This window comes from Neolamprologus brichardi, chromosome 12 (assembly GCF_056152115.1).
Source record: "Neolamprologus brichardi isolate AB-2024 chromosome 12, ASM5615211v1, whole genome shotgun sequence".
Lineage (NCBI taxonomy): Eukaryota > Metazoa > Chordata > Actinopteri > Cichliformes > Cichlidae > Neolamprologus > Neolamprologus brichardi.
This window is the reverse complement of record NC_142115.1, coordinates 35443551-35456031: the sequence shown is the minus strand read 5'-3', so window position 1 is coordinate 35456031 and position 12481 is coordinate 35443551. Positions and strand designations below refer to the sequence as shown.

The 12481-nt window shown below is 45.0% G+C and overlaps 1 protein-coding gene across 2 annotated transcripts in view; it reads left to right on the top strand.

Annotated features, from left to right (window-relative positions):
• rasgef1ba (RasGEF domain family, member 1Ba) overlaps positions 1 to 12481 on the top strand; it is a 132587-nt gene that overhangs the window by 103712 nt on the left and 16394 nt on the right. For both annotated transcript variants that reach the window (XM_087849477.1, XM_087849478.1), the window contains 4 exons: positions 6020 to 6202; positions 6315 to 6437; positions 6556 to 6693; positions 12087 to 12302. In XM_087849477.1, the coding sequence (XP_087705603.1) occupies positions 6020 to 6202; positions 6315 to 6437; positions 6556 to 6693; positions 12087 to 12302 (660 nt within the window). The remainder of the gene's footprint in view (positions 1 to 6019; positions 6203 to 6314; positions 6438 to 6555; positions 6694 to 12086; positions 12303 to 12481) is intronic.

The window sequence follows — 12481 nt, the reverse complement described above, 5'->3', positions numbered from 1 at the left end:
TGGGTCACCCTGGCCTGCTGCGCTTGGTTTTTCGTGCCACTGCTTTGTATTAGGAGCATGAGTTGGAGTTTCCTTAATGTGCTGACAAGGTAAATCCGTTTATTGGTTATTTGGCAGGACGCAGGTCGTCTAAAAATGTGAGGCTGCCTCCTGGAAGCCCTTGAATGAGTTATTGTTACTGCGGATTACATGTTTGCTACTGTACTCTGGAATCCCTGGGGTTGTGGTGGGATTTGCTTGATGTGAAGCAGAAAAACAGATGCACTGGGGCGAAATGGGAAGTTTCCTCTCGTGAAATAAGGGTGCTGAGGCGGCAGGAGGGCTGCATTTCACACAAGTGGCCATTAAAAGGTAAATGTAATCACATGTACCTCAGCAAGCTGTGTTCATAGCTTCACCTAGGCTGTGGTTACAGACTGCTTCCTAATCCTGGGTCGCCTCTAGTTTTATAAGTTCAAAGATCAATAAGTAAGGAGCTAAAATTCAACAAAATATATGATGGAATATTTCATCTTATCACAGTCTTTGCTACAGTTATGTGATGGGTGTAATGGCTCAACAGGCTCAACAGGTTGAAGTGTGACAGAAAACATGAAACTACTGTTTGAACAATGTTTAAATGTGAAGCAGGTCCTGATCCTGATGATCAGACCAACCAACCAAAAGATGATCTCAGTACTTGCAGACCAGACCAGTACACAGAAATCACTGTTCGCTCTCTCATCGAGAGCAGACAGCCCTGCCGTGGAGCTGCTGCTGACGACTTTAACATCAGATCCTAAAGATTTGGAGTAAAATTCAGAAGTAGCAGCTGTGGGGGCTCTGTTTGTTTCTGCTGTCAGGGGCTTCCCTCCGTGTAGGAAGTGTTGGTGTCTGCAGCGGTGGAAGGATTCACGACCGATAAGACCAGGTGACAGAGTCCTATATGGAACCTGTGATTTTTACCACTCAGAGCAACAGCTGCAAACGTCTCCCTCTCAGCTTATATCCCAGCACTCAACACTGGTGTGAAAATACTCAAGAGAGGTGACATAGCTGTTAGTGGCTGCACGTTATATGTTGATGTACTGCTGCTGGGTAGATGGAGGAGTGTGGCTCACCCTCTGATAGGACGCGTTTGCAGTTATAATAGTTCATACAACTTTAGCTCAGCCAGCAGGAATATCAGGGTCAAGGCGCTTTTTTAATGGCTGCTATTACATGTTAACCACAGCAGTTATGGCTGTTTTTGCTAACCTCCAAGAGCAAAAATGGCATGGAAGTCACATTGACAAGCTAAGACCAATACCATGAAATTACCCAGAGTTCTTGGAGTCTCTCAAACCTCGTCTCCTTATTTCTGAGATAATGTTTCCACATCACAGCCGTATCTGGTTTGTTTTGGTCCTACCTTTTCATTCCAGTGGTCTGGAACACTTGGCTTCAAATTCCTGAACTTACTTGAATTTGAAGTACTGTTGACCACACTCTGGCTTCAAACAACACAACCAATGAGCCGGCCTTATTTAGATAACTTCCACTATTCCACTCCACTCTCCCGTGCCCAGCCACTCTGCAGCTATCTCTCACCCTCATTTCCTCGAGCCATGGATGAGTGAGATTCCTCATGCCTTTCAGTGTTTACACAGTGGGGGGAGGTGGGGGCTGTTGATTTACTGCCTTAAAGTGTCTTGGTGCCTGCATTGCGTTCCCTTCACTGCCATGCTGTTGTACTTTGTGCCTGTTTTTCTTAAAAACTGGGGAAATACTCTTCAGTATTTCATTTATGTGGGTCCCACTTTTCCGCCTCATTGCTGTTGCACATTTAAAGGTAACGACTGATCTCACTGCTTTATTGCACGACCTGTGTACTTCTAAATAGTCGTGTGGACTGTCTGACTCCTGAGAGATTTCTCAGGTAGAGCACACCGGGGTGCCTAAACGGGGAACACGTCTGTTTTCTTGAGTTCAGCTTAAGAACTATGGGAGTGAAGTGCGGAGGCTTTTTTCCTGTACGACCTCTGCACTGCTGATGGACTCTCATCACGAGCGGTCATTAAAAGCATGGGTAGGGTGGGAAGAGCCCCCGTCGCTTCTTTGATAGCCTGTGTTTTGAGAGAGCAGACTGCATCATTCTCCCTCCGGGGAGCAGCCCCACCCGTGCGTTTTGGCGACAAAATTACCTGCAAGCCCGCGTCATCGTTGGGTCTGCAGCCTGAAGGTAATCTCACACGAATGCTGGAGTTTTGCTTCTTATGTGACATTTGCCCGGGGAGGCTTTTTAAATGCTGACCCTCTGTGCTTCAAATGTCCCCACGTGGCAAAAGGAAGAGAGAAAAATAACATTTTGTTAACCTTTCAGTGAGTCATGGCCTCCTGCACATTAACAATATATTATAAAAGTCCTTAAGTTTCATTTTTGGTCACTTCTTTCAGTTTGGAGAAATGTTGCAGGAGCAGCAGGTTATCACAGGGCAGTGCTGAGTCTGCGCTATAACCGGCCTGTCGTCTTAGACGCTCTGTCAAGTCATCATCTTTACTCTGATGTGTTTAAAAAGACAAAGATTGGCACGGCTCAAAGTCTGTGGGTGTGCTCGTTCTCTCTCTTCAACCATCTTTTAACTGTTGAATGATTAGAAAAAACCAAACTTCAGTTTTTAAATCCACTTTAAGCCCAAACCAGACTTCTTTTACACATGGAGGCAGATGGCTTTGCACACAAACAACCAGTCAGGCTCTAATTAAAACCACCCATCCAACCTAAACAACCCCCAGCCCCTCTCACGGAGGCGAATTGTGGCATTTTGCTTGTTTATCTTCAGCTGCCGCCCCGGCCGGTGGCCAGGATAAACCAACAGCAACGTGCTAAGAGTTTGTTTTTGTCAGAGCCTGAGGACTCGACATGTGGTCCCCCTCAGCCTGCTACCACCACTCCTGCTACTACTACTACTGCGACTGCACGTGACACCTGGAAGACACGTAGATCTCTCTGCCTCAGCTGTCAGAGCTTGCAAACATCATATGCTTTTTTTTAGGATTCTGGTGAAGGCGACAGCTGGTGTGTGTGTGGGCGGGGTTATTATATTGCAGTTGATTGAAAGTGGCTCTAATCTGAGTGAAAAGGTCGTTGTAATGCTGCTAAAACGTCTTTTAAGAACAAGCGAGATCTCCAGACTGGAAAAATCGGAAGAAGGTTCCAAAATAAGATTTCAAACACTCCTGTATTTGCTGCTAGGCACAAATCCTGCTCTGGTATGAGACCGAGAGATTAAGGAGAAGGACTCTGATCTCACCGTGTCCTCGATCCATGTTTTTTTTCTTCTTTCTTTGTATAAGAGACCACCTTTATCTTCAAAGAACCCCACCTGTCCCTGGCAGCATGAGATTAATCCAAATTGTGCTCAGAGACATCAGAGAGGGCGAGTGATGTAAAAGTCCTGGAGCTCAGAACAACTTGTTGCAGTGTTATAGCTCACTATTAAACCCAGACTGTCTTCTGAAAACAGGGCCTCTGTAAATTAATTCAAATCAAATCCCAAAACTCTGGTCGTCAGACACTGGCAGATATCGCCTCATTTTTCCCTGCACATTTGAATCTGTAAAGTTAATCTACAAAGATGATGCTCCCTTTTTTCTCTGTGCAGCAGACGTCTCTAACCTCAGCGGTTAGGAGAGCACACTTGAGATCAGGGCGTTGGCTGTTCAGATCCCAGCTGGGAAAAGTGAAAGACTCGTGTTCTCAGCACTAGATCACCTGCTGCTGTTGATGCGCCCTTCAGCTTAACCCCAGCGGAGCATTCGCGGCTGCTTTGCGGACACTCGGCATCTGCGACATCTCTGAGAAACTGCAACTGCGCCCGTGCTGCGTTGCTGCTCGAGAACGAGCGCTTTGGCTCAGTAGAAAACCTCAGCGGACTATTTGAAGATCCCAGAGCTGAGTGAGGATAGCCCTTTTTCTCCCTCCATCACACTCGTGATGTCCCTCTCTCGTGGGGAAGCCACATGGTGCGGCAGATGCTCGGGCCGCGACTCCACACACGCACCATTCTCATGGAAATGGCCACGGTTGTCTGGCTGAATGATGGCTGTGGTGGGTGTGTGCACACGTGCATTGTGGAGGGGCGTGTGTGAAAGAGGCAGACTCGGCTGGGCGGGAGCTTCGTGTGTGCTCATGAATAAATCGAATGTTTTGGTATCTGTCAGAGCAAACAGGACTGTCTTGTGATTTTTTCACCACTTGGTTTGATCAGCTGATGTTTTCCCTTTTTCTAAGACAGCCTGTAAATCAGGTTGCCGCCACAGGCCAACAAAACCTTAAACTCACTCGAACTGTTTGTGTCAGCGTGTGGGGCAGGTGCAATTTATACCTCCTGGCATCTCCTTCCCTGCCAGCGCTGCACTGCGTCAGCCTCGAAGGCTTCCTGCAGCATATTGTCAAGGCGGCAGGGGTGTGAAGGTATACGGAGGCGGGGTTGTTGGACCTTGCACTAACCCCCCCCCCCCTCCAACCTCCACCTCGCCACCCACACAAGTGTGAAAAGACTCATTGTGTTTCCTCAGCCGTAAGTCTGCCTGGCATGGGACGGAGCCGGGTTCAGAGGTCAGGAGGCTGGTAAACTGCAGAGGAACGTGTACGTGAGGGTTTTGTTCTCTTTGTGGAAGCTGACTTGAATTTCAAATGCGAGACTGAGGAGTTTTTAAATCATCCTTGGTTCTTTAACCCTCTCAGGCTCAAATTAAGTTTTTGTTGCTAATGCACAACAAATACCTGCAGTGGTACTTCTGAGTAAAAGCTTTTAACTGTTGCAAATCTGCAACGCCTGCCTCGAGAGCGTTAAACGGGCTGCTAGATCAACAAACCGAGACTTGTTGCTGTAGCAGTCGCAGGTACGCTGCAGAATTTCTCACCTCTCCCTCTGACATGTCTGTGCTGCTGCTGACCTGCGTGCACCTGGAGAGTTTTCCACGGAGGAAGTCATGAGGTGTTTAACTGAACTGTTATTCTGTAAGTGAACTGCAAATTACTGCTGGCAGCAGTGCTTAATGCTCTCCTTTTTCATGCAAAGCACCAAAGTTTTGGAATGTAAAATGTCAAAACACATTAAGAAAGTAATGCAAAGTATAATTCAGTCCAGTGTTTATGGGAATCGGTTGATATGACTCCAGTTTGGGGCAGTTTTGTTTCTCCTTCAGCTTTGAAAAGGCAGATTTGACACCTAACCTCTCGCTGCCTTTGCTCCAGAGAACACGTGTGCCCCTCTCTGTATCGTATCGCCCTGCATAATGATCTATTCTGCCCTCTTCAACACACACAAACACACAGTCTCCTTCTTGCTTTTAGTCACGCACATTCACATGGCAGGGTTGGAAGTTAACTGACAATGTGATCATACAATGTGCTGGATTCTCCGGTGTGAGGACTCTCACGAGCTCTTACATGTTTTTAAGTGTGTTTTCCGTTTTATTTCTCTTGCAGCACAGATGCAGAGCTTCCTTTAATACCACCCGCTTAGGAGTTGAGTCAGAAGACCTTTTGAATTACTAATATTTTGTAATTATCTCATGAAAGCTTAAACCCTCGTTTGTTTTCAGTCGTTAGCGCCGGCTTAGATGTTGCTGCTTACTGGACTGGAGGTGATGCACATTATCTGCATAGTAATGTTGCGGTCACATAGAACAAAGGCCTAATCCTGTGAGGGTTAAGAGTTCAGCTTCCTGTAAAGCTTAGCGGGGTCAAAACTGAACAAACTGTCTGCCAGCTGTGTGTTCCTGTTATCTTGTGATCCAAATGACTCATAAGACTCCATCATCCTCGTGTCCTGTCCAACCCTAATTTTGTTTTTCAGCTCTTTTTTTTCTTCTTTTCTCTCAGTCGTCCATTTGTACGTCCAAATAAACTCAAACCACAAACCAGAAACCTTAAAAAGTCCAGAGTCTGGGAGCTATTTCGGATCCGTCTGGACCTGCATCAGCATTCGTGGTTAAATATCTAAAAAGCACCGTCTCACTCTTCCTGTGTTTGTCCTCTTTGTTTGCACAGGACACGATGCCTCAGACACCACCATTCACGGGGCAGCTGAACACTGGCAGCTATAACAAGAACCTGTACCAGACCAAGGAGGAAGGCTACCCCGGCCTCTATTATAATGACAACAACCTGGTGTCCGGGTCTCTGGAGGCCCTCATTCACCACTTGGTCCCAACTGTGGACTATTATCCAGATGTGAGTGTTGCATTGTGACGCTTTCAAATGCTAAAGATATATTTTTAATTCAAGCTTTAAGAATCAAATCATAATTTGTGTTATTTACTAAATGTGTCTTTTATCTCAACAGAGGACATACATCTTCACCTTCCTGCTCAGTTCTCGCCTCTTCATCCATCCTTACGAACTGATGTCCAAAGTGTGTCACCTGTGCACGGAGCAGCAGCGGCTTGGCGATCCCCAAGCTGATAAGGTATGCTGGGGGGAACTTCTATTTAAAAAAAACACCATCACTGCGATGTTCAGTTTCAAATAATGGCATTAAAAGTGAAATATTGAGTTCTAACAGGACTCAAAAATCGCATTTTCAGATGAGAGTCAGGAAGATTGCTCCCAAAATCCTCCAGCTGCTGACAGAGTGGACAGAAACCTTCCCGTATGACTTTAGGGATGAGAGGATGATGCGGAGCCTGAAAGAGCTGACCCACCGGCTTGCCAGCGGAGACGAGGTCAGTCCCTTCTGTCTTTCTTCATTTCCACTCACCATGACACGCAGCGATTTTCTAGATTAGTCAAGTAGCAAATGACCTGCTGATTAGATAATACGTTTAGTTTTAGGTGTTATCACCAATAGTGCTGTTTAGCAGACTGCACGTGCAGTAAAGCTACAGGCGCAGGCAGATTTTTTGCAGATAGCAGCGGAGGGAGGTGGAGTGGGGGGGTATCTCTGGCAACAAAGCACTTTTGAGCCCGGATCGGTTGAGAGAAAAGCCCCATTGTTTATGGCCTAGGTGGGTTTTTGTCATCCCTGCAGTGCTCCTTCTTAGGCAGCGTTTGGATTGTTCCTCTGCAGCAGAGCTGAATGTCAGCGGCTCAGCGCGCCTTTAGCCTCGCTGCACCGTGTTTTTACTAAGCTTGAACAGTTTTTTGTCCCGTGCCCTCTGTTATCTTTGGGGTACGTGCTGACCCTCCGACTTTACACATTTAGATATAGAAACGTTGTTTTCACAAGCAGTGACTCGTGCTGTGTATGCTATGAAAGGAAGTGCTAGCATAAGCTAAAGTGCTAGCAGGAAGCAAAATGGAAATTTAGAGGTGAAAGCCCCCCATGTGAACCACGACAGGTTAATATATCTCTCAAATATGAGTGCTTGCACTTGGCAAAACTGCAGAGCTATGCTAATGTAGATCATTTTTCCTGTGGGACAGTTTGTTTCATGCAGGGATCCACTGAAAGATGTTTCCCTCATGATGATTCGTCTTTTTCTGCTAGAATCAAGTTTACTCGTGCTCCTATCCTTCCATGTCACCGTCTCATGTTCCCAGTTAAATTGTCTTTGGTCTGAACAATTAATGATATTAGTCCTCATCAGACCGGCTTCTTCCAGTGCACGTGCTGATTGGTTGAGTCATCCTTTTGCTCGGGAAAGTGGCACACACAAACTAAGTGTGTGTATTTTTGGATGTTTTAGTTGTTGCAGCAGCAGCTTGTCAGGACCAGATAGCGATGAAGAAGATAAACCCCCCCCCCCCCCCCCCCCCCCCCACCCTCCACCGCCCCCTCTTTAGCACTCGAGACAAGAAAAACACGCACCCCCACTTTTTTAATCAGGCTCCACAGGACTCGCCGATGGTGCGAGGACAAGTATTGATCCCGACTTTATCTAGAAATCAATTCAACCTCACATGACACTTGGACACATTTACAGCTTTCCAGATCCCCCACCCACCCCCATGGAAACTTAGACATTCTCATAAACACACACACGCTGTTTTGACGGTCATGCAAACACCTTTTGATTTCACACTAGATTGGCTGCAGCTGGCGTTAACACCAAACCTCTGTGGATATTTTTGATAGTTGAAATTGATTCTGGCTTCGGGGGAAACAGACATAAGGTGAAGATTCCCAGGAACTTTTACCTGAGATAACACCATGGTTGGCATATTTAACGGGGAAAAAAGAGAGAGGTACTATTTGCTGCTAGTCAGTTAAGACCAAAATTAAACATTATCTCTACTGACAAATAGATTTGAACTAGATAAAGAGAAACCATTGGCACGCTGTGGGTGAATTACGCAATAATGCACACTTTACTTTCAATTTCTTTTCCAAACAAGTCTATTTTTAAATAATCTTTCCAGGAGTTCCCCTGCATATCCAGTACCTGCCTGTGTGTCCTTAGACCTTGCGGGAAATGTAGTTATGAGATGTTATCAACTAGGAATGAACTTGTTGACTTAATAATTTCGTTGAGAAAGATGGGTCGGGTTTACTGTACTGACAAAGCAATAGTATCCGAATATCATGAAGATAAACTCAAATGTCATGTAAGCATGTGCACTCGTGGTGTGCAAAGCCTGACCAACAACAGTCCTCTGAATGAGTCGTTCTCAGGGAAGCTTTGATGCCCCGGGTGCACACGCTGCCACAAATAAATGTTAGGGGAAAGGAGTCGAGTTGAACAGTTGTTTATTCATGTGTCCATAGATATTCCCCCCGTGGTGAGAAAGGATGACACCTTATTTTTGGTAGTGTGAACACCGCAGGACATTTCCAGGAAATACGCTGTTTAAATTGTGGGAAGCGCTTCTCGGGATGGGGCTTTGAATAGATCTGATTTGGAGAAAGTGTGAAACAAAACTAAACATGAAGGCTGCAAATCAGGTTTGAAATTCAAAACATAAATGCTTTAGCATAAGCACGTCTGAAGTTTAGAGCTGGATGCTGGCTCTTTGGCGAGTCGACCACAGAGCTCTGGGAAGAGAGTCCAGAATAGATGTCCTGAACATCTGGTCAGACTTATGTCCAGACCACACGCTGAACATTCCCAGACCTTGATCTCTGTAGTAAGACTGTCATTATGGACGTGGTTGGATATACAGGGAAGCTGCAGCTGAGGAAAAAACGATCTGAACTCGCTTACTGGTGCACAGTTCTCGACCTGAAAATGTGCAGTTTTTATTTTGCATGCTACGTTTTTATGGTAATTTTGATCGATTTTTAGTAGCTCTCACAGGATTTAGACACTAGAGCTGGGAATCACCATACATCCCACGATACGATATTATCACAATACTTAACGCACGATACGAAATTATTGCAATTTTAAAAAAAATATTTTGCAATATTCAGATTCTGTACATAAAGGTAAACTTTATCAATATTCATTTTCTCTAATATCAAAGTCTCACACTCAGTCTTTCTCTCATTTCAGTTTTATTGTTGACAAACTGAACGGTTTGTATTACAGTCTAGTCCAACTTAACTGAATCAACCATCTGGTACAATTATAGCTATTCTGAACTATGCAGTTTATGAAAACTATGCAGCCCCTTCAGCAATTGAAGAATTTGAAAGTAAATTAAAACAAAATATAATTTTACATTAAATAAAAAAGTTTTAAACTTAATTAAAATAAAACATGTCTTAAATTAAAATAAGTAAACTGTCATGTTTATTGCTGCCATAAAAAAAGTTAAACACATTTGGACAGTGAAGGAATGTCAGGATTCTTGCTCAGAAAAAGGATCAACATGCTCTGAAGTCACTTTTTTTGTAACAAAATATCGATTTCTGCTGTCCCTGTATCGATACATTATTAGCAAACAAAATATCACCATACTACACAGTATCCATTTTTCCCCCACCCCTATTAGACACACGAGGTGCCTGACATACCTGGAGAAACTGAATATTCAGATGGAGGCAGGTGTGCTTTGCACCATTGTAAAGTTGGTACTGCAAGAATCTTTGCATAAGAAGCTTAAACAGACAATGGGACCGATATCTTCATTGGCCGCAACCATTGCACAGTGAAAATCTGATTCTGGTTATTGCATGGTATCATATTGTAATTCACTCTCACCTCTAAACTGTGCATTGTATCAAAGGAACAAAGGAACTCAAAGGCAACAATGTATCAGTATCAGTTTCTCCTGAATGGGGAGAATCAGTTTTCATCTATGTTCAACATTAACAAATAAGACACCAGAAATAATGCAAGCACACCTTTAAAAACTGGTTTTATAAAAGACTAAATTCAAGTTCTAACATTAAAGACGTGAAACCATGAAGCGTCTCACTTGTGTTAAACTCGATTCACTCGCACACAGATTATGCCGACTTCACAGATTAATGCTGAACTCCAGGGAGGTCTCGTTCAGTTGGCTGAGAGCTACTTCTGCCGCATCGTGACTTGGCACCACGCGCGTGTTTGTAGTTTAAAACAATCCGGCCCAGTACACCTTTTACTCTGCTCATTAGTTCTGGTTGAATGAACGTCTAAAAACAGTCGGGCCTTTGCTTTGGGTCAGGTGGCGCTCCACAGGAAATGACACCAGTCAGCCAAGAATAACAGGACCTCTAGCGATATGATGGCATAACGCAGCCATGTGCTCAGAAGTGTCGACTTGCACTGAGCAGTCGTCTGCCACCTCAGGACCGCTGCCAGTGTTGACGGTGACGGGAATCGCGTGCCACCGCTAGGCTCACTCGGTCGTAACGCCAAAAGTTGGGGTGAGCAAATGTGACTTCCTCTGCTCAGAAATGCGACGCATGCCGTTGTCTCCGAGATTCGAGACTATATTTACCCGACCCTGGCCTGTCCTCTGTTTGTGGTGGGGACAGAAGCTACGGCAGATGGTTCACTTTGAAGTGGATTTTCACTGGTGGCATGTCTCGCTGTTGTCCAACTGTGCAGCAGCGCGGTCGAGCATTAGCAGAGTTAATACAGTGTTTATCAGCCGGGTTTATTGCAGTGTGTGAGAGGACTGAGTGTAAGTGTGCAACTAATGAATCTTAATGTTTGTTTTGCAACAAATTCTTTCTTTTCCTGTTCAGACAAATCTTTTTTTTTTAAAGTTTGGAGCTAATTAATGTCTTCAAACTGTAAGCAGAAATCTAAAAATAATTGGCAAGTATCAAAAATCAGATTTTGACATTTTTCACTGTTTGTTTGTTGAGAATCTGCAGCACAGCACTCGTAAAAACCTGATTTTTCTCTCTGCAGTTTCATTTTTCATTCTGGCAATCACCCCTCGCCAAAAACTGCAGTGTCCACAGAGCCACAGCTGATTGGCTGACACGTGAATGTGTCTCTTCATGTGTCATTGCACCTATCACAGCCACATCACCCACAGACAGATGCATTAGTCGCGCCCTGGGAAGTGAATTTCAGAAAAAGATCCCGCCTTGACTGTTTCCAGCAGAGCGATGAAAGCCCGCTCGTTTTTATCCCCAATGTGTGAGTGCAGCACGGACTCGTCATACTTGATTGCTGTTTAGACATCCAGCCCTCCACATCCATTATAAAGCTTGGGTGTTCTTTCCCACCCCTGTCGAACTCCTTGTTGTAGATCCCAGATTCTGGAGGCTGAATTGGCAGAAAGTTCAGAGAGGAGAGATGTGGCCGTGAAGGGGTGCTTGGGATCATCCAGCCTTCTCATCATACACAAAATCAGATACACATGTTCTCTTTCCCTCGACCGGCCGTCTTATACAACTTCTATGCTAAAGTGGAGCAGAGAGGAAACTGTTATCTAATCGTGGCCTGTTTGAGTCACAGGAAAGTTTCAAAATAAGATGACCTCTCAGCCAGTAAGCCAAGAGTCCCCTGCCCTGTTCCCCGTGAGCTGATGAGAATTATTAATAAACCTGGCAGGAAGAATTTTGTGTAACATTGTTACTGATATTTTAGTAAATGATAAAAGGCTAATTTTTCTACAATTTACACTTTGATGGCTGTTCTGTGGCTCTGGACTGTGAACTTGCATCTTTCACCACCCGCACCACCCTGGAACAAACTTCATATGATACCCAGTACTGTTTCTGAAGATGCTAGTAAAGCTAAAGTTGCAAAACTGAGTTCCAGCAAACAGATTTCCTTCTTTCTCCTCGCAGATTTACAGGAAGGCAGTCAGCCAGATGAGCCAGGGCCTCATCAGGAGGTTGACGGTGCTCAGCCAGTACGAGGAGGCGCTGGGCAAAATCAACGCCACTGCGGCCGAGAGGCTCACGGTTCTAAAAGCGAAGCCTCAGGCAGCCATACAGAGAGACCTGCTGTCTATCTGCAATGACCCCTTTACCGTCGCCCAGCAGCTCACACACATAGAGCTGGTAAGAGAAGCAGTTCTTAAAAATCTGTTTAAATGTCATTTATTTTGAAGTAAGCGCTAAATGTGTCTGAAACCGAACCACTGAGACACACGCAGAAGTCAAAGAGAAGCCAGATCGATGTCAGAGAGGGCGACGTGTGTCAGAGCAGGACCAGATCTCTGTGATGGACTGATAAATCA